This window comes from Mauremys reevesii, linkage group 6, assembly GCF_016161935.1.
Source record: "Mauremys reevesii isolate NIE-2019 linkage group 6, ASM1616193v1, whole genome shotgun sequence".
Taxonomy (NCBI): Eukaryota; Metazoa; Chordata; order Testudines; family Geoemydidae; genus Mauremys; species Mauremys reevesii.
Genome location: NC_052628.1, coordinates 31467605 through 31488230, shown reverse-complemented (window position 1 = coordinate 31488230; position 20626 = coordinate 31467605). Strand labels below are relative to the sequence as shown.

At 41.5% G+C, this 20626-nt stretch overlaps 1 protein-coding gene across 4 annotated transcripts in view; it reads right to left on the bottom strand.

Annotated features, from left to right (window-relative positions):
* The window catches only part of ITGA1 (integrin subunit alpha 1), a 118923-nt gene that overhangs the window by 46061 nt on the left and 52236 nt on the right, over window positions 1-20626 (bottom strand). For all 4 annotated transcript variants that reach the window (XM_039543411.1, XM_039543412.1, XM_039543410.1 and 1 more), the window contains exons 7-12: window positions 18816-18964; window positions 15606-15756; window positions 10669-10834; window positions 4049-4122; window positions 2418-2562; window positions 1483-1625 (exon numbers count right to left, since the gene is read on the bottom strand). In XM_039543411.1, the coding sequence (XP_039399345.1) occupies window positions 1483-1625; window positions 2418-2562; window positions 4049-4122; window positions 10669-10834; window positions 15606-15756; window positions 18816-18964 (828 nt within the window). The remainder of the gene's footprint in view (window positions 1-1482; window positions 1626-2417; window positions 2563-4048; window positions 4123-10668; window positions 10835-15605; window positions 15757-18815; window positions 18965-20626) is intronic.

The following is a 20626-nucleotide window of genomic DNA, read 5'->3' as shown; positions in this document are numbered from 1 at the left end:
GCTGCTGCTCTGGGGGGAGGAGGTGCTCTGGGGTGCCACTGTTGCTCTGGAGCAGCGGGGGGATGGGTGTGCTCGGGGCACCGCTGGTGCTCCAGGGCAGGAGTGGGTGACCTGGGGCACAGCTGGTGCTTGGAGGTGGGGTGGCCTGGGAACTGCAGCTTCTCTGGGGAGGCCTGGGCACCACAGGCTACTCAAGCAGTGGCCGGTGTGGCTGGCTCTGGGGCTGCCTGAGCAGCTGGCCCTGGGGCTGCTCCAGCAGCAACCAGGGTGGCTGGCCTCAGGCTGCCCGAGCACTGTCTGGTGTGGCTGGCCCCAGGACTGCCCCAGTTGCTCGGGCAGCTCTGGGTCAGCAGCACCGGCCGCTGCAGAAGTCACGGAGGTCGCAGGAAGTCACGGAATCCGTGACTTCCATGACCTCGGTGACAGACTTGCAGCCTTACTCCTTGTTAAAGCAGTTGAATGAGGTCCTGGAAAATTGGGGTTTGATTAACGTAAAATAAATAAGATATGGGGCCACACACTGAACGAGAAGAAAACAAAATATTGAATAGCTGTTCATAAAATGAGTGACATCCATCTTGCGCACTGAATGAGGCAGTGTTTCTGTGGAAAAAAATGCATGCAATCATGGAATTAAAGACTATATCACAATGCATATGCACATAGAGCCTGAATTAAGGTTGCACAGATACCCTTAATTTGGATAGCTCCTAAATTTTGAGTGTGTAACTTTGCAACTTAAATGTTCTTTTAATGTAGGGTGTTTCTGTGTTTATCTCTGTATGTGTGTGTGCACATCTAAAAGAAGATTGCATGACAGACCTGAAATTGTGTATCAAAAATACACTTAGACTCTAGCTTTCTACTAAAGTAATGTATTACAAATTTAATCATAATAAAAGTTCATTGTGATGACACAGTATGAAATCTGGATAAGTGTTAAAAAGGTCTCTCTTGCCTTCAGTATACAAATATCACAATTCTTAACCACATCCGAGCTGTTCTCAGGCATACTTGACAATGGCAGCAGTGAAGGTTGTGACTCCCTGGTCCCTGGCTGCCCAGTCCTGGTGGAAGTTAAAGCAGCAGGGGGCCTACTTTAACTTTCACCAGTAGTACAAGGTGCTGCAGAATTTGTAGTAGTGGAGTTCAATCACACCCCTGCTCTGCCCTGCCATACCTACTCCTCCCCAGGGATAGGAGTAGCAGCTGGTATAGGAGGTGGCTATGCCACCTCCACTAGCTATACACTGGCTGAGATTCCCTGTACATGGGGAATTCTCCTGGGGAAATATCTGGTTGGTTTAAGTCCATTTTGCATTCCTTAGCAGACAGGAGAATCCTGTGAGCATGTTAACATCTTATACTTTATCAATTTCCCTATGATACTTTTTCGATCCATAGTTTTTATTCAAATTACATTGTGAACAGATTTTTTTTACTATATCCTACCTACATTTTAACTGTGAAATACATGCTTACTTGTTCTCCATTTAACCGCTGTAGTATTTTTACATCTTCTCCTACTATTTTGTAAATGATAACTTGGCCTGTGTGATTATAGCGAGGTTGCCCAGCAATGTATAGCACATCTTCAGGTGTCGATGCTGAATTTACAGTGTATCCTAGGAGAAGTAAAATAATTCAAGATGTAACATTTGCAGACTGCATGAGTGATAATTTCTGTGATTCAAAATCAAAATCTTAAGGTCCAATACTGGTAAAAAACACATACAAGTGTAACTTTGTTTCTTCCGGGGTGTGGTGTTCTGTCCCACCTAGTGGCACCAAGATCACTTAGAGAGAGTTAAATGAGTCTGCTCTGCAGCCTTAGCTAACAGCCAGTTGGCTTTTAGCTCATGCTGTAGAGGCTCATGCACTACTAAGCTCCAAAAGTCCCTGGTTCAGTCCTGCCTGCCGATGATTGAGGTCTGTCAGCATTATATCTACACTGCAGCTGAAAGTCAGCCTCCTAGCCCAGGTAGATGGACTCATGTTACTTTGGCTCAACTCCCCTGCGACTGAGCTCAAGTGGTTAGCCTGAGCCTCCGCTGGTGCTGCAATGTCCACACTGCTGTTTTTAGCATGTTAGCTTGAGCCAAACTAGCACGAGTCAATCTGCTCGGGCTGGGATCCTCGCTCTTAACTGCAGTCTAGACTGACTCAAAGGGTTTGGGTGTTTCCTGGTCTACATTGACTGCAGAGTTATGGTCATATTATGTTCTCTAACTCGAGCGGTCATACTCAGATTCTAATATGATAAAATATTATATCTTAGACATGCCCCTGGAGGCCAAATCTTCCTGGCCACCTGGAAGCCAGGACTGTATTTTGTAGGGAATATCTTTTTGGAAGAGTTTTAGGGGGAACACACAAAATTCATAGGTCAAAGGTTTCAGCAGGATCATCTATCTTACCTAGATAAGCTGCAAGATGTTCGTTTCTTTCTGAAGACTTGTCACGAAATGTATCATTTTTTGGCATTAAAACCATGCTGTTTTTTTGCATGACTACTGTCCCATTCCAGTCATATGCTCCAACTGCTCCAAGCATGATCCAGTCCTTACATACAGAAAAAAAAATTGCTCTTCACAGGAACCATAATCATTATCTCTGGATTTTCTTTGATATTCTTTGATTTTTGTTTCACATATACTTGCAATATTTAGCCTTGCATTTCATGCATTAGTAGTTCCTCACAATCATAAAGTGAAGTCACTTTTCATCCCATTTTTATTAACAACTTTGGGCCAAAGGATTAAAGGCAAAGTGGAACTTATTCCACTGAGGGATGCAGAGCCAGATAGCATAAGCAAGACAGCAAAAGTAGCCAGGGCAAAGCCAGCTGGGAAGTGTACTCATTTAATGCCATTCCTGGGTAGCTTCTTAGTACAGTGCTTCTATAGATCTCCAGATGGATTTTAACCCTCTGGGGGTGGGTCCACTGATCTTTTGTGCCTGCAGGAGTCAATCTGGCCTTCCAGAAAAAGTAAAGGTGTCCCATTTCTAGTCTGCTGAAATAGCAACAAATCCATTCCTGCAATGAGGTTCTGATCTTGGCAGTTCGACCCTTTGGCTACTGAAACCATATACAGTACCAAATGGATCTTAAGCCTTCCTTTGGCTGGCAGTCTGGATAATATCTGTGTGCAAGGGCTAATGATCTCTCTGAATCATAATTACTGTGTTATATTTTATATCCCTCAATGTAAAAGTGGGGAGATCATATTTCTGAAACAGAGTATTTGTGCAAGGTCAAATTAAACTAAGTCTGTTGCTCAGGTTTTCACCAATGCTAAATTCTAACTGCATTCAAACCCGGGGGGGAGGGAAGGCCTTTTCACATGGGCCAGTTTATCTGATGAACTGGCCAGTTCATTCCCTCTCTCTTTGTATTGTTTTCCTTTGCCTCTATTTTTTTTCTTAGGGTAGAGGTCTTTCCATCCTTTGGGCCTAGTATTTAATTGACATTTTAATTTTGTACATTGTCTAGATCATCACAATGGGAACATTATTATTTTCTAAAATAAATAAAGAGTTAATTATTTCTGGTTACTATCAGTTTTCAGTACCCTGCACTGATGTTCCATTAATATTTACCACTTAGAATTTATGTATTTGAAATAGTCAATGTATTAAAAATACTATACCTTTAGTAATACAGAACTTATATATTTCAGTATTTTATGGTTAAAACTGTCATTTAATAATATGAAATCCTTCCAAGAGATGGCATAACATCTCTTACTTTTAAAATACAATAACAACAATTTCCATTTATAGAAAATCATTTGCTGATTTCTTGGTGCTATGTGACCATTAATTAATTTAGATTCACAAAACACTGTGCGGGAAATACTTATTCTTATAAATATTTTTACATCCATTTTACAAATGACTGAGTAATTGAGAGCTCCAAAATGTGATACAGCAAACCAGTAACAAAACTGCACAGAATTCAGGAATCCTAATTCCAAATCCACGCATTAAGCAATAAATAGCTGTTTCCCTTCTAAAAATATTTTTTACATCTAAACAGTCCATTTACCTGGGAATAATGAGCACTGAAGCCAGTTTGAGACATTTCCATTTCAAACGAAGCTGCCAGCTGGTCTGTTGTAGCTATCAAACAGGACATTTTAAGTTTTAAACATGTTATGGGTTTCAGGATAAAATAATATAATGAAAACTCTGACCTGATGGGATGAGATGATGCAAATAACTAGACCGTTCACTAAACACAGTTTACGGTGCATCATTATTTAATGAACGTTACAGACTTAATGCCCTGGGTAATTAGTGCTACTGTTAAGAACAAGAAGCTGTTTCCACTCTAGTACATTATATCCATTCTATCGTATTGTATTATAATTTGCTTTAAAATAATGTTTGGACTGACCTCAGCCCAATGGTAAATATGTTTGGTATGTCTGATCAAAACTGGTCCAGCTATTTTTCACTTGAGCTAAGTAAACAGTAAAACCTCTATTTGTGCAACCTTTGTTTTACTCTCAAATTCTCAAAAAATGGTAGGAAGCTTTAATGAAAATGTAGCAAAGTTGCCACTCCAGGGCACAACTTGTGGCCGGATATAGTAACACAGCAACACTGCCTCATTTTCCCCAGTGCCTTCTTTGGCTTACTCTGGCCAGAGGAGTGTTCTGGTCCTCTGGTCAGACCACTTTATAAATCCAACACCTTCCGGGCCTCTGAGCCTGTTACCAAAATCCAACAAAAAGATGAAAAGTAGGGCTGTCAAGTGATTAAAAAAATTAATCATGATTAATTGCACTATTAAAGCATTAATCATGATTAATCACGCAATTAAATCACTAATCATGATTAATCGCACGATTAATCGTGCTGTTAATAACAGAAAACCATTTTTTTTCCTGGATGTTTCGTACATTTTCTAATATTTTCATTGCAACACAGAATACAAGGTGTACAGTGCTCACTTTATATTTATTTTTATTACAAATATTTGCATTGTAAAAAACAAAAAATAGTATTTTTCAATTCACCTTATACAAATACTGAAGTGCAATCTCTTTATCATGAAAGTTGAACTTACAAATGGAGAATTATGTACAAAAAATAACTGCATTTAAAAATAAAATAATATAAAACTTTAGAGCCTAGAAAGTCCACTCAGTCCTATTTCTTATATAGCCAATTGCTCAGACAAACAAGTTTGTTTACATTTGCAGGAGATAATGCTGCCTGCTTCTTGTTTACAATGTCATCTGAAAGTGAGAACGGGCGTTTGTATAGCACTGTTATAGCCAGCATCACAAGATATTTACATGCCAGATATGCTAAAGATTTGTATGTCCCTTCATGCTTCAACCACCATTCCAGAGGACATGCGTCCATGCTGATGACGGCTTCTGCTAGATAACGATCCAAAGCAGAGCGGACCGATGCATATTCATTTTCATCATCTGTGTTAGATACCACTATCAGAAGGTTGATTTTCCTTTTTGGTGGTTCGGGTTCTGTAGTTTCCCCATCAGAGCGTTGCGCTTTTAAAACTTCTGAAAGCATGCTTCACACTTCGTCTCTCTCAGATTTTGGAAGGCACTTCAGATTCTTAAACCTTGGGTCAAGTGCCATAGCTATCTTTTTAGAAATCTCACATTGGTACCTTCTTTGCATTTTGTCAAATCTGTAGTGAAAGTGTTCTTAAAATGAACAATATGTGCTGGGTCATTATCTCAGACTGCTGTAACATGAAATATGTGGCAGAGTGTGGATAAAACAACAGGAAATATACAATTCTCCCCAAGGAGTTCAGTCATAAATTTAATTAATGCATTATTTTTTTAATGAGCGTCATCAGCATGGAAGCATGTCCTCGGGAATGGTGGCCGAAGCATGAAGAGGCATACAAATGTTTAGCATACCTGGCATGTAACTACCTTGCAATGCCAGCAACAAAAGCACCATGCAAATGCCTCTTCTCACTTTCAGGTGATATTGTAAATAAGAAGTGGGCAGCATTATTTCTTGTAAATATAAACAAACTTATTTTCTTATCGATTGGCTGAACAAGAAGTAGGACTGAGTGGACTTGTAGGCTCTAAAATTTTACATTGTTTTGTTTTTGAATGCAATTATGTAACAAAAAATCTACATTTTTAAGTTGCACTTTCATGATACAGAGATTGCACTACAGTACTTTCATGAGGTGAATTGAAAAATACTATTTCTTTTATCTATTATTTTTACAGTGCAAATATTTGTAATAAAAATAATAATATAAAGTGAGCACTGTACACTTGCCATTCTGTGTTGCAACAGAAATCAATATATTTGAAAAAATCCAAAATATTTAATACATTTCAATTGGTATCTTATTTAACAGTGTGATTAAAACTGCAATTAATTGCAATTAATTTTTTGAGTTTTAATTTTTTGTGATTAATTGACAGCCCTAATGAAAAGCAACCATTCCTTCAGCCCAGCCAGGCTCAGCTACCTGTTCCTCAGTTTCTACTATTTTCATTACACCTTTTTGCAGGTTCCTGTGTCTCAAACACCACCACTGTCCAGGGGTTAGTATACTCCTCCCCATGCTAGCAATTCAGGTAGGCTGCAGCTCATTAGGGTTCCTGTCTCCAGGCAGGCTCCTTGCCTTCCACAGGACAGACTGTTTGTACCACTTTTCCCATCAGCCTCTAACTGTTGGGCTTCCCCTTTTTAAACTCTCCTTTCAAGCTTAATGGCCAACTAAGATGTGATAGGGTATGGCTAGTTAAGCCTCAGATTGCCAGTTAACCCCTTCCAGCCAGGGACAGGGTTTATATGCCCTATCAGAAAGGAATAATTAATGTTAGAGTCATGTGAACCTTCCACACCAAAACCCTAAACTGGGATAAACACAATGGATTTTGAATCCCAACCCCCCTAAAAGATTCAGAATTGAATTGTGCCTTAAACTCCCCATGCTGGCCTCTCTGCAGCCAGTGGGGTAAAGTGGGATGCTCCTGTTCTAGTGTAGATGACTATATTACAGTTACCGCTGTGAATATAGATTAGAGAATGGTGCCCACTCTAATTTTCCATTTGTTTTTTTAAACTGCGAAACATTCTACAAAAGAGGTTTTGTGCAAAAACACTTCTGCCAACCTAAAGGTTGGGTAAAACAGAAAACTGCTGTTAAAACCACAGTCCATGCCATGAGACTTAGAGTCATACGAAAAAGATTATGTACAAAAATGCATTTTCTGGCACAGAATTGAATTGTGCAGTGTTTCTTGGCTTTGTTTTTTGCACTCTCTCTGTTTTTTTTCCTTTGTCATTTTTTATAAACAAACAAAACCCGCAAGGAAATACAATGTAAGATTTATGTTAATGGTATGCTGGTTAGACTTAGAATTTAAACACATTAAAGTCAGGCGCTTCAAACATTAAGTTTCATGCTGTGCTGCAGAAGATAACTCAACCATGTTGAGCACATTTAGCAAACCCTTTCTAGCCAGCACCAAAACCAAGAAGCGGTGTTTGACACAGGGAAGCTACCCAAGGGCAGGGACAAAGTGAATCCTTCCCCTCCCCTAGCAATATTGAGGGCATATTGATGCTGCAGCTCTGAGACTGGAATAACTCCAGCTGTGTCTTTGGCTCTGTGTGAGGCAATGACCACAGAATCCACAATCCACCTTGTCCAGCCCCCACACAGCCCCTTACACTGCACATTGGTACACAGGGGTTCCCAGGGAACTGGGCTCCTTAGTGCATATTCTGCTGCCTCTGAGCAACTGCACTGCACTGCTTCTGCTGAGTTTGGGGAACTCCCATGCCAAGGAAGAGGGGGCAGGATTTTGCTCTTAGTATTTTCAAATTCTGGTTTTATTATTAAACATGCTTCCTCCAACCCCACAAGTGTCTCAGTCGATGTTACTGTAGAACCTTGGTCCAGACCCTCAGCCCCAAGCAGGGCTGGCTTCAGGCACCAGCTTATCAAGCAGGTGCTTGGGGCGGCAACTCTGGAGCGGGGCGGCATTTTCAGGTATTCGGCGGCAATTCGGCGGAGGGTCCCTCACTCCCGCTCGGAGCGGAGGACCTCCCGCTGAATTGCCACAGATAGCGATCGCAGCATTTTTATTTTTTTTTTGGCTGCTTGTGGTGGCAAAACCACTGGAGCCGGCCCTGGCCCCAAACCCAGCTTCCCTAAAGGAGCAGCCAAAGCTTCTCCGTGGTGCAGATGGCTTAGAGCATAGCCAGCTCCACTCCGCCATTCCCCACCCACCCCACAGAGAGGAAAATGCAGCACAGCCAGTGATCTGTCTTACCCTTACAGGGTGTGGTGAAGTCCTTACGGGACTTCAGCAGGTGATGTAACTCAGAACAGGCCTTGGGTTTCAGCCCCTGGCCAGACCAGAATCAGTGGGTTGGAAAGAATTTTCAGAGCCACCTTCCTCCCCATCTCTCTAGCTGCACAAAATATAAGCCCAGCTCAGATGAGGATTGATTCAATTTTTCAATTCCTGACTTCTCTCTGTTTAAATTATTAACCTTAATTTTGCCTGAACATCATTTTTGCATACAAGAGAAAGTTTTCTTTTCCTGTGTCAAACAGGAGCTTATTTTAAAAGTCTTTTTGTATCATTTTGAAAACATTCAATATCTTGATCCAATGTACAAGAAATTACAAGACTGCTGGAGAAAAGGCTACATTTTCTTTGAGGTATGTAACAATATCTGATATGTTCTCTTGTGTTTAGATAAACCTTTGCCTTTTGAAGGCCACTATTTCACCTTCCTCAAATAAACAAAGTTTAAAAGTGAGAAAATTAGAAGTCTTCAAAAGCCAAGAAAGGAAAACAAGAAAATATAACACTTAATTGAAAGAAGCTGTCTAATATTTTAAAACAATCCAGTTAAAAATATTGGTACTTTATCCAGCTAAATGCTTTAATAACAACAAGCTGTCTAAATGTGTCTAAATAGTGGGAATTCTAATTTATTTTTTTTTATAAATTATTTCTTGTATTTATATTATTTCTTGACATTAAAGTTAATAATATATTTTGGTCTAGCCATAAATAATCCCATTCCAATTATTTGGAAAGTTGAGATATTGAAATGTGAAGTATATACAGATGACTTCCCTGCTCTGCATGGCAATGTAATCCTTTTGAAAAGTGGCTATAACTGAAGATGAATAAATAACTTGATGTTCTGTTACTAGCCACACACTTGAAACACAATATTGACTGATTGGAATAGAGGATGTGGGCTGATTTGGATGGTGGATGCGGCAGCCATTATTACACAAAGGATCTTCTCTATTAAAAATCTGGACTCCATGAACATTTCCAAAAGGAAAGAATAGTTTGGTGCAGCTCTATCTCCTTGGCCAACTATCTTGTGTGGCAAAGTAATATCTTATAATTAGGGCTATGCATTAGTGATGGGTATTTTTAGTAAAAGTAAAAGATGGGTATTTTTAGTAAACAAAAATTCATGACCTGTGACCTGTCCATGACTTGTACTATACACCCCTGACTAAATCTTGGGTGGAGGATGGCCTGAGGGGCACTGCAGATGCTGACTGGGGGGCATCCCAGGGCCACTTCAGGTGCTGGGGGAGGGTGGCCCGCGACCCCTGCTGGTGCTGGGGGGGGAGCAGGCAGCAGTGCATTGCCCAACACCCCTGCTGCTGCTGCAGGGGCAGTTGTCAGGGCTGACAGGCTTCCTCCCTGGCTCTGCACCTCCCTGGAAGAGGTGACATCACCCTCCCTCAGCTCTTAGGCAGAGATGTGGCCAGGCAGCCCTGCGTGCTGCCTCCACCCCGAGCACTGGCTCTGCAGCTCCTATTGTCTGGGAACTGTGGTGCCTGCAGGTGGAGGCAGTGTGCAGAACTGCCTGGCCATGCCTCCGTCTAGGAGTTGAGGGATGTCACCACTTCAGGGGAGCCTCCCTGAGGTAGGTGCCACCCAGAGCCTTCACCCTGTCCCATGCCCCAACCTCCAGCCCTGAGCCCCCCCACACCCAAACTCCTGCTGCTGCTGGTGGGGAGGGAGCGTTGGTGGCCCAAGACTGCCCTTGCAGCAGCCAATGCAGAAGTCCTGGAGGTCCCAGAAAGTCATGAAATCTTCCGTGACAAACTCACAGCCTTAGTTATAATCAATAACTAACCAGCATTTAGGAAGTAGTCATATACTACTGTGTGGAGAGGCACTACAGAAAAATGTTGGTTAGACAGACATGGTAAAATATTTCACCCTTTAAATCAAAATGCACTCCTTTCCCAATAATTTCCAAAAATCACCTTGTCCCAGCAAACACCAGTGAAATGTAAAATGAGACCTGGAGAAATTTAGAGATCCATTGAGTCTCATATTGCATTTAACACTTCAAACTCCAGGTAAAGTTTCAGAGAAATAAATCTAGGAGGAAGTGATTTGGTACTGTTGGTGTGTTACCGCAATGGTGCTTAATATAGTGACCTTCTTTACTTATTCCAGACTACTGTCTCCATCTACTCAATCTCGGAGCATAGCATTTCACATCATCTACCCTTACTGATATGTACTGCAAGACAGTTGTATGACTAGCATGCTAAAAAATACCAGTAAAATACATCCCCAAGAGTAGGTGATCCATTATTTACTTCAGTCATAATGCAAGGATACATTAAAATTTAAAGAAATTTCATACCTTCTAGGGCAAATATTCTCTCTCCAAGTGCTTCAACAATACTAAGAAGAGCTAATTCATCTGAGACATTGAAGAAATGCTTTTCAGTAGGTTCACTTGCAATTGATTTTATTTCCTCTACAAATTTCTCTGTACTTAAATTTCCTCTGCTGTAGCTACCAAGAATCTAAGGCAATAAAAAATGTCAAGAATATATTTTGCACATATTTTAAAGACACATTTTAGGCAGATTGTCAGTGCATACTGGGAAATAGTACCTTAGCTTAATTCAATCCACTTAACACTAGCCCTACAGTGTCAGAAAAGCACTTTTGGTAATGTGAGATCATGAATATTAACTTTAAAGTTTGTCTAGAAGCTGACACAAACTCTCATGTTCCCTTAAAAAAACAAACAAACAAAAAAGATTTGCACAAACATCAAATTTAAGGGAATATATATATATATATATATCCAGAAACCTCCGTAGAAGTGTGAATTTAGAGTGGGGTTTTAAAAAAAGCTCAACTGTGTTCCCACTGGTATCTTCAAGGAGTACACATTTAGTTAGGGTGACCAGAGATCCCATTTTTAAAGGGACAGTCCCATGTTTAAGACCTCCTGCCAGGGGCGGCTCTAGGCATTTTGTCGCCCCAAGCATGGCAGGCAGGTTGCCTTTGGCGGCTTGCCTGCGGAGGGTCTGCTGGTCCCGTGGCTTCGGTGGACCTCCCACAGGCATGCATGCGGGAGGTCCGCCGAAGCCCGCCTGCGGGAGGTCCGCCAAAGCCGCAGGTCCAGCGGACACTTCACAGGGAAGCCGCCGAAGGCAGCCTGCCTGCCGCCCTTGCGGCGACTGGCAGAGCGCCCCCAGTGGCTTGGCGTGCTGATGCCTGGAGCCACCCCTGCCTCCTGCAGGTGTTCTGACTTTTTCTTAAAAACAGGCAAATTGTCCCATATTTTATGTCTCCCCCCATCAGTCCTTCTGGGTCCTGCTGCTGGCTGGATCCCTGCTCCCCAGCTGCCCATTCACCAGCAGTGATTGGTGGGGGGGAGGGTCCAGTAGCTGAGGATGGGGAAAGGGGTGTGCATGGGTGGGGAAGGGACAAAGATGCGGTGTGCAGGGCTGGTGGCTCCCCCTGCTGGTCCATCAGCGCAGCCCCTGCTGCGTGCCGGCTCTCAGCCAGCAGGGCTCCACCCCCCTGCCCCGTTTCCAGCCAGCAGTGGCTGTGCATTGTGAGCTGCAGTGGCTGGTGAGTGTAGGCAGGTGCCACGTGGCGGCTGGTTACATGTTGCCTCTGCTGCCCACCCATCAGCCCTTTACCTGCTCCTCCTCGAACTGTCCTCTCCCTGCTTTGCCTCTTCACCCCTCCAAGCCCCACTACTCCTCCATACCCCCCCCCCCATCTCAGCTGTGCGGAGAACCAGCCCCTGGTCGGAGCGCTCAGTTCACCAACAGCCTGGCAGGCAGGTTCCTTCCTTCCCCCACTGCCTCTGGCTGGGCCGGCGCCCAAGAAAAGCCCCAAAACCTCTGGCCCGGGGCGCTGGCCAGGAGGAGCCAAGCCCTGAATGTGCCAAAGCCCTGCCCAGTGGTGGCACAGGCTGAGCTCCACAGCAGCTCCCCCACCACCGCTGGGCAGGGGCTTAGCACCCTCTTCATCCGTCCTCTCCCTGCCCTGGGTCCTGTCCTGTGCCTAGGGAGCATGGGGCTGCTCCGTCCCCTAGGCACCCTCCCATGCTGAGCCGGGTTCGCTGAAGCCCCTGCAGTCACAGGGCCCTGTGCACAAGGCATTCTTAGGCTTAACCCCTTCCTGCCTGCACTGTAGCTGGAGGACCAGAGGCAGCTGGGTTATGTCAGTGGCCAGCAGCAGCCTGGAGGTGTTAGACACTGTGCGGGCAGGAAAGGACAAGCTGTTTCCAGCCATGGGGGAGTGTGTGTGTGTGTGTGGGGGGAGAGATGAGATCTGCAAAGACAGAGGCCAGTTCATCTCTTCCCTCTGCCCCTCCCCTGCGGCTGGAAGCAGATCCCGTCCCTTCCCTTCCCTTCCCTCCTGCATGGTGCCAGAAAACTGCTGCTGGCCACATTCTGGTGTGAACTCTGGCAGAAATCTGGGTATAGGGAGCATGCGATCCTGTGCCCCTCCCCCCCACACATGTTGCCTCAGGAAGACACAGAGCCAGGTACCAGGAGAGGCGGGTCTGTCCTGGGAGCCCAGCCAGACATTATAACTGCTGTTACCCTCATCCTTCCCTATATCCTACAACATTTCTAAATCACCCATCGAGTTACATCGTAATTTAGGCCACAACCCTACATGGGATGCACAATTTTAGTGAGGTCCTGTACGGGTGCAAGGGTCCACCAGCTCATATCACATTGTGGTATCAGGGCCATAGATTGTATGCCCTTTGGGGCAGGAGTACTCTCTTCTATTTAAGTGTCATGAAAATGTATGGAATTATAAAAATAAACAACAATAAGGGGCACCTCTATGCAGTGCTAATGACTAGACTCTACAGAATGGTACTGTTCCCTGCTCTGTTGCCAACTTTGTGAGGTCTTTGTTAATTATGTAACCTCTCCAGGGGCGGCTCCAGGCACCAGCATGCCAAGTGCGTGCCTGGGGCAGCAAGCCACGGGGGGCGCTCTGCCAGTCGCAGCAAGGGCGGCAGGCAGGTTGCCTTCGGTGGCATGTGTCATGAATAGTTAGTAAAGGGTTAAAGCATAGTACCTGGTGGGCACCTGACCTGAGGACCAATCAGGAAAGAGAACTTGAAATTCCTAGGAGGGAACTTTTTCCCTCTGTATGTGTGTATTTTTTAGCCGTTGGAGTTACAAGAGTCCAGATGTTTTAATCAAGTCTACAAGTTTCTACCTTTCTGAACTAATTTCTTCTAGTCAAGATAGTGAGTATTAGAAAGATACTTTGTGTCATTATCTAATAATCCTATGTTTGCAATTCTGTGTGTTTGTTATTGATTATTCTTAATTCTGCCTGGTTTTGTTGTACTGAGAAAGAGAGAGGATTCTCTCCAGAACTTAGCAAGGTTATACCCTATGAGTGTCCAGCTTGGACTCATAGAGATTCTGTCTTTTCTTGTTTTTCTTTTAATAAATTCTTTCTATAAAGATTTGATTAAATCCCTTCTACTGTGGATATAGGGGGAGGGGCTAAGACATTCTCTCTTGGTGGGGAGACAGCTTATCTCCGGGCAGAGAAGGGAGGGGGAAGAGATAGTTCCTCCTGGGTTTGATTCAAGCAGTTTGAATCAGGTATCTCTTTCCAGGACTAGGGAAGGGGAGGGGGAGGTAAGTCCCTCTTTGTGTTGAGTCAAGGATTTGACTCGGTGTATATCTTTCCAGTGGCTAGGAGAGAGGGAGGGGAGAGGTTTCCCTCCTGTGAGTTGATCTGTATTTCCCCAGGGAACGTCTCTGGAAAGGGGAGTGGGAGGGGGGAAAACAGGGGTGTCCCGGCCCACGTAATTGACCGAGGTGGTGGCAGCAAAAGGGAGACCTACCCTAGGATTTTGGGGTGGGGGAAAACATGCGGGTCCTCACTTTGAAACCCCCCAGTTTCAAGTGAGGGTAGACTCTGACAGCATGCCTACAGAGGGTCCGCTGGTCCTGCGGCTTTGGCAGATGTCCCGCAGGCATACCACCGAATCTGCGGGACCGGCGACCTCCTGCAGGCAAGCCGTGGAAGGGAGCCTGCCTGCCATGCTTGGGGAGGCAAAATACCTAGAGCCGCCCCTGAACCTCTCCCTGCCTCAGTTTACTCAACTAAAAAATGGGAGACTTCCTTAATTCACAGGGATGTTGAGAAGGTTAATTAACTGAACTTTGTAAAGCACTCTTAGATTCTTAGATAAAATTTTCCTCGTGGATTACAGTATTATTTACTACTAGCGATGGGCCAGAAACTTATCTCCAGGTCCTATTCCCTCTGGCTTTTGGGGAAGTACAGATCCAGATAGAGGCCTGAATTTTGCTAGAGCCCATCAATAACTATTTCAGCTCCACATGGGATTTTTAATTTGGTGAACTCTTGCTAAATGAAGGAAACCAGCACCAAAGCCTCATGTGTTACCATCTGCCACTATTAAAACACTGGCAGCCTAAAACCAAATATTGTTTTCTTCTTAAAAACCTGTGATTTGTGCCTTTTAGTCACACAGATGTTTAATATTTGAACAATTAGCAGTGAGCTGCTTGGCCTTGCAGGAAGGGTACTTCCTGATAGCATTGTTCATGAGTGGGGGTAGCAGGGAAATGGATTCTTGGATCTGGCAGTTATCTGCTCTGCCTACAAAACCTGGAAGCAATACAACTGTGGTGTTCCTGTTAGGAGCAGTAAAGAGAAACTTGATCCTGAAGAGGGATTAAAAATAAACCAAGTACTTTTTAAAAAATCAACTAGTTAAATATAATGAGACTAATTCTAGTGTATAGTTACAGTAGATAGTTCACACACAAAAATATTTAAGGACCTCATGTTTCTCTGCATAGGTTATTTTCACATAGGAAATAAAATCTCAAATTTCATCTTCATTCCCCACTCCGTGAGAAAGCAGGTTCGGTATCCTAACTGCAGAGATCAATGAGGAATAAAATGATTAAAAACCTGATAAAGTCTCTTAAGAAGTTGCTGGATGATTCAGACTAACCCACTCGATTCGCTTTTGCTCTTAAATAGATTTTACATGTTTCCTCTCCTACACACATACATACATACATACATACACACACACACACACACACATGGATTGATTGGCTTTTTCTGATGTATTATAAAATTGGAAAGATATATTTTATGTTCTTTAAGTTTCTCTTATTTCCCCCTCTCTCGAGCAATTATAGCTCCATAAAGATGCTGTGAAATGAACTTTTTTTAACAGGCATTACAATTTAAAAGATGAAACATGCTTTTAAGATCTACATTTCCCTGTATCATTTCACTTACGGCAATAGAAAATCTCTGAATGTTTTCACGTTCACAGTCCTCAATCACGTTTGCTAATTTGTAGTTGTCATGCGATTCCCCATCAGTCACAATAACCATTACTTTCTTTACTCCTCTTCGTGCACCACGATCCTCAGTGAATGCCTCTTGCCTTTAGGCAACATGCATAGAATATAGAAAAGCAAAACACCACTCTGATTTCACAGAATTTTTAAAAAATGGATCAGAAACTAAACTACTTGTTAGCAACGAATAAGCAGAGGGGAGGCATAAATGCTTAATCTGATCAAATGTTAATATAAATGCCAATTATTATTATAACAGTCTTTAGCCAAAGATTTTTACAAACTAATTAATTATTCATTAATTAACGTTTCATGGTGTAATAAAACCATAGGGACAGCACAGTCATCAACTAAACTCATCTACAGGGTGCTTGGAAAATGGAGTCCAGGACTTTCTGTTCCAAAACCACAGGTTTCTCCGGCTTGTATCAAAGGAGGATATCTGATAAATGCACTGTCTCTTGTTTGCAGCCACAGATTCTTTAAATAGGCGAGAAGGTCACCCAACTATCTAGTAATTACTTGCCAATACTTGGGTCAGGTAATCAGAGTGAGATTAATAGTCACACCTGTAGCACAACATGGCTGTCTGAAGATGGGCAATGAATTGTTTTATAAGAATATAGCAATTCTGCTATGACAGAAAAACAAACATCAGACAGAAAGGAGAAGAGAAGAAAGAAGAACATAATGGATGGAATTTTCAAAAGTTCTCAGCACTGGCCTAATTCTGATCCTATTGTTTACAATGTATTTTCTTATGGCAGCATTGCTCTATTCTTCTGAGAAACTGCATAATCCATCTCCAGCCAGCTATGTTGTGCCTCTATTGTTACTGTAAATCTGTTTCTAATTACCTGACCCAGACCTGTTGGGCGACCTTCCTACCCACTGTAAGGTATTTGTGTCTGTAAATAACATACAACATGTTCACCAGCTATTCTTCTTTGAAGTATGTAGCAGTATACATTGTCTTCAATGAGAGCAAAGCTAGATCAATGTTGAACACTTTTGAAAATCTCACCCCTACATTATTTTCTCTTTCTTTTAGGTGTACTGTGAACTCTGTCTCTTTCAGTTACCTCACAGCCTAGCCTGATGGATTCACAGTGCTGATCAAACAGCTGTCCACATCAGTTGTATGAGAGTCTGATTTTGCATTTATTGTCTATCCAGCAGAAGCCAGAATTCATGTATTGCAGGTAAGGGAGGATTCCTAAAGTGACAGTATTGAGAAAAAAGGACTTTAATTCTCCCTGCATGCTCAGTGCTTGAGAGCCAGTACTTTCAGAAGCTTCTGATGCTCAGCATCCAATGGAATAACAGATTCTTCTAAGTTTGAGTCTGAGACAATGGCTCTTACAGCTTTCTACTACAGGATTTGTTTTACTGAAGAGTATCACAGTACTGAGCAGAGCAACAGAAGCAGAAACATCAGTAACAAACCCCTCTACCACTCAGCTTTAGAAGCACCCGTGACTGTTGCTATGCTCATTAACCTTCCCTTCAGTGAGGTTGCTTCCTCCTCCCCCCATCCCATTTGAACACTTTGATCCTGACTGAAATAGGATGTTAAGGTATGAGTAGAAGATGAGGTCTGAATAAACTACAGATGAGAACAAAATAATGTAATAAATTGCATTGCCAAGGGGCTTTTTGGTAGATTGTGATGTTATTAAATACAATAATAGAACAATTAAAGCAGATAGTGTCGCTCTCGGAGCAATATAAACAGACTAGTTAGATAGGTAGATCTGTGCCATGTCTGTAGGTAGAGAGGGAGATAAAAAGATAGACAGACAATGAATACTAAGTATCAGTCTTCAACTCCCATTTTTTCACCCAAATTCCCTCCACACTTAACAAAAATAAGATACAAAAAACAAAGTTTATATAGGAAAAAATAAAAAGAACATTTACCAGCATGGGAAAAATTAAAAATATAAATCTTTCATATACACAAAGTTGCATGTGTTATACAGGCATAAGGATGTGTTAAATAGAGCCAAGTAAAATTTTTAGCCAAAACTATTTTTCAATAAATAATGCAGCTCTGGCGACATCACACTATTTTGTGAATTTTGCTGACTTGTTTATTTAGAAAAAACAAAATTCTGGAAAAATCAAAATGTTTCATTTTGACATTTTTTAAATGAAATGTTTTAATTTTTTAGTTTCAAATGAGTTTTTGTTTCTAAATTACCTTTAATTTTATTTTAAAAATTCAAAAACCTTTACAAATGGTCAGCATCAAAACAAAATATTTTCATTTTGTCAAAATGATTTTTTATAAATTTCCTATTTACTGAACAAAAATTGTTTTTGGCTCTACTCTAAATTTACTCCTTATTTAAATTAAATCTACTACTAAAAAACTCCATTATTCACATAGCTTTAGTATTAAGCCTAAATAGAGAAAAAGCTAGAAATGATCATCATACCAGAAGTAAACAGAACAAACGCATTCCAATAAATATGAAATTTCTCCATCTTTCCGTCCTTCCAAAATTAGGCAAAACCCAAAGCAGCCAGCTAAAGAGCAGATGAATGGAAAAAGGGGAGATGCACAGAAGGAACTTTGAACACTTATTTTACTATAGATACAAAGGTAAATTTTCAGCACTATAAAGTATATACTTCATATGTGAAACCTCTAGACTCCTTGGAAATTGCAGGTTCAAATCCTGGTAGATTCAATTCATCCCTATGTCCTTTTGAGAAAGTTAAATTAACACTACAATTAACCCTGTAATTTACTGTATGGAGGTATTTTAGACAAGACTTTAAAAAGCAAATTAACCGGTTCTGCATGGTTATGAAAGATCCCTCAGCACTTTGCTTAAGATTAGGGGGTTGTTCAGTGTATCTTCTCTGTGCTGGTTCACTGCTTCCCTTTACCCAAGAGGTGGCTGCAGTTGTGAGGGACTGCATGAGAACTGTTGTAAAGGCAGGACAAAATCAGGACTTTTTGTCCATCCCTCCTTCTAAAACTTTGCTAATTCAGATACAATGGAACCCAGATGCAAACTACCCCGGATTTTGATTTGCAAAATCAAAATCTATAAAAACCAAATCTACAAACACATCTGATTTTATTCATCTCTACCATAACTTATCCTCACTTTATCAAATGGTATGCACTTACCTTGCTGTATCTATTCCAAGGGCTGTCATAGTTTGTGCTCCACCTCTTTGCTTTATCGCCTTGGCTGCATTCAGTACACCATCTGTTGTCGTGTAAGTACTGAGGTTAAATTCATGGACTACTTCTTGCCCATATTGAACAATTCCAACCTGAAACAAGCAATTTCTGTTAAAAAAAATCCCTTAGTAATGAACATTTTTGTGATCATCAGTCTCTCTCAATGGGTTAAATACATGCCTGTGCTGAAGGCCAGGGCAATGGGTATGCACAACACATGTCCTGGGTAGAGCTGTGTGAGTAACTGATTGGCAGCCAAAAAAAATCAGGAAAAAAATTCATTTCAGGTCAACTCAAAATGAAAAATTTTCAAAATTTCCAATAAAACAAAAAAGGAAAAATAATTATTCAGGCCTAATGAAATGTTTCGTCCAACTCCAAATTAAACATTTGATTTTTTTTGATGTTTTATAATCTTTTTTAAAGAATAATTTTGAATAAAAAATGTGAAGCATTTTGTTTAGAAAATGTCAAAGCAAAACATTTAGACTTTTTCAGATAATGTCTTTGTTTGTTTCAGCCAAAACAATTCAGTGAATTTAACACATATTCATGAGATGTTTAGGTTGACCTGAAGATAATTTTTTTTTGCCAAAAAAAAAGTTCATCCAAAAAATTTCATTCAGCTTTAGTCCTGCCTGGTGTGAATTTCTCCTAAGATAAATACATAGTTTGCATGTGAGTAGATCTGGTTGGAAAACAACTGTTGTGTTTCATAAAACATACTGAAGTTTCAAAATTTGGTTTTGGAATCTTTCACAGAAGGGGAGGAGGAGGCAGTAGGAGCTAGACCCACCCCCATATAGCTAATAGCCTGGTGGTTAGGCCATTTGCCCAGAGGTTCGGAGACCCAGATTCAAGTCTGAACTGAGATAGGAAAAACTCTGGTTTGAATCCAGAGCCAGGCCAGTGTCTTAACTACCACATTATAGAGAGTCTTCCTCTCACCATTTTTGTTAAAAAAAAAAAAAAATTGTCTAGCTTCAGGTGCACTTTCACAACTGCCTATGGAGTAAGAGGACATATTTCACATCCAATAATACTATAATGCTTTTAAAATACATTTCAGTTATATCCAATATATTATCTATACTAAAATTAGAAGTATCACTAATGTTTCCAGGCCCCAGTAGGAGATCTTTGCTCTCTGATTTCAGGGACAGCAGGGAGGGTAGTCCAGGCTCAGGCCATTCTCCCAGCAGGAGGTAAACCAAACCAATAGTTTCTTTATGCTTGACATGTGCCAAAGGGGAGAACTTGAATAAAATGGCGGCTACTGGAAAGAAGGGAAACCCAAGAAGACCTCAGCTGGACAAGTCTGCGTGAGAGCTTGACACACTGAATTACAGCCAATCTGCAAATGCCTGAGGGAACCCACTGCAAAAACAGAATGTAGAATAAAAAAAAGATAAGCAGTATTCCTAAATATTAATTAATTTCCCTCATTCATCTCAGTCTCTTTTAATGTTTTGGCAGGTTCTTGACTGCTTTTACTGGGAAAAATCCACACAATATTCCATTAGCATATTTCAATTTTATGTTAAGCTTTACGATTTATTGGTATTATTTAGGGTAATGCACTATTATGTGGCATATTTATATTTCACCCATCTATTATTAAAAGCACTGTAACAGTTAGGTATTGAGGATCAATAAGACCTCTATAACGTTTATACAGTCATATTACTTTATAGGTGGCTTGGTGTGTATTTTAGACTTGCTTTATAGATGTGTTTCTGAGACAATTTTATAAC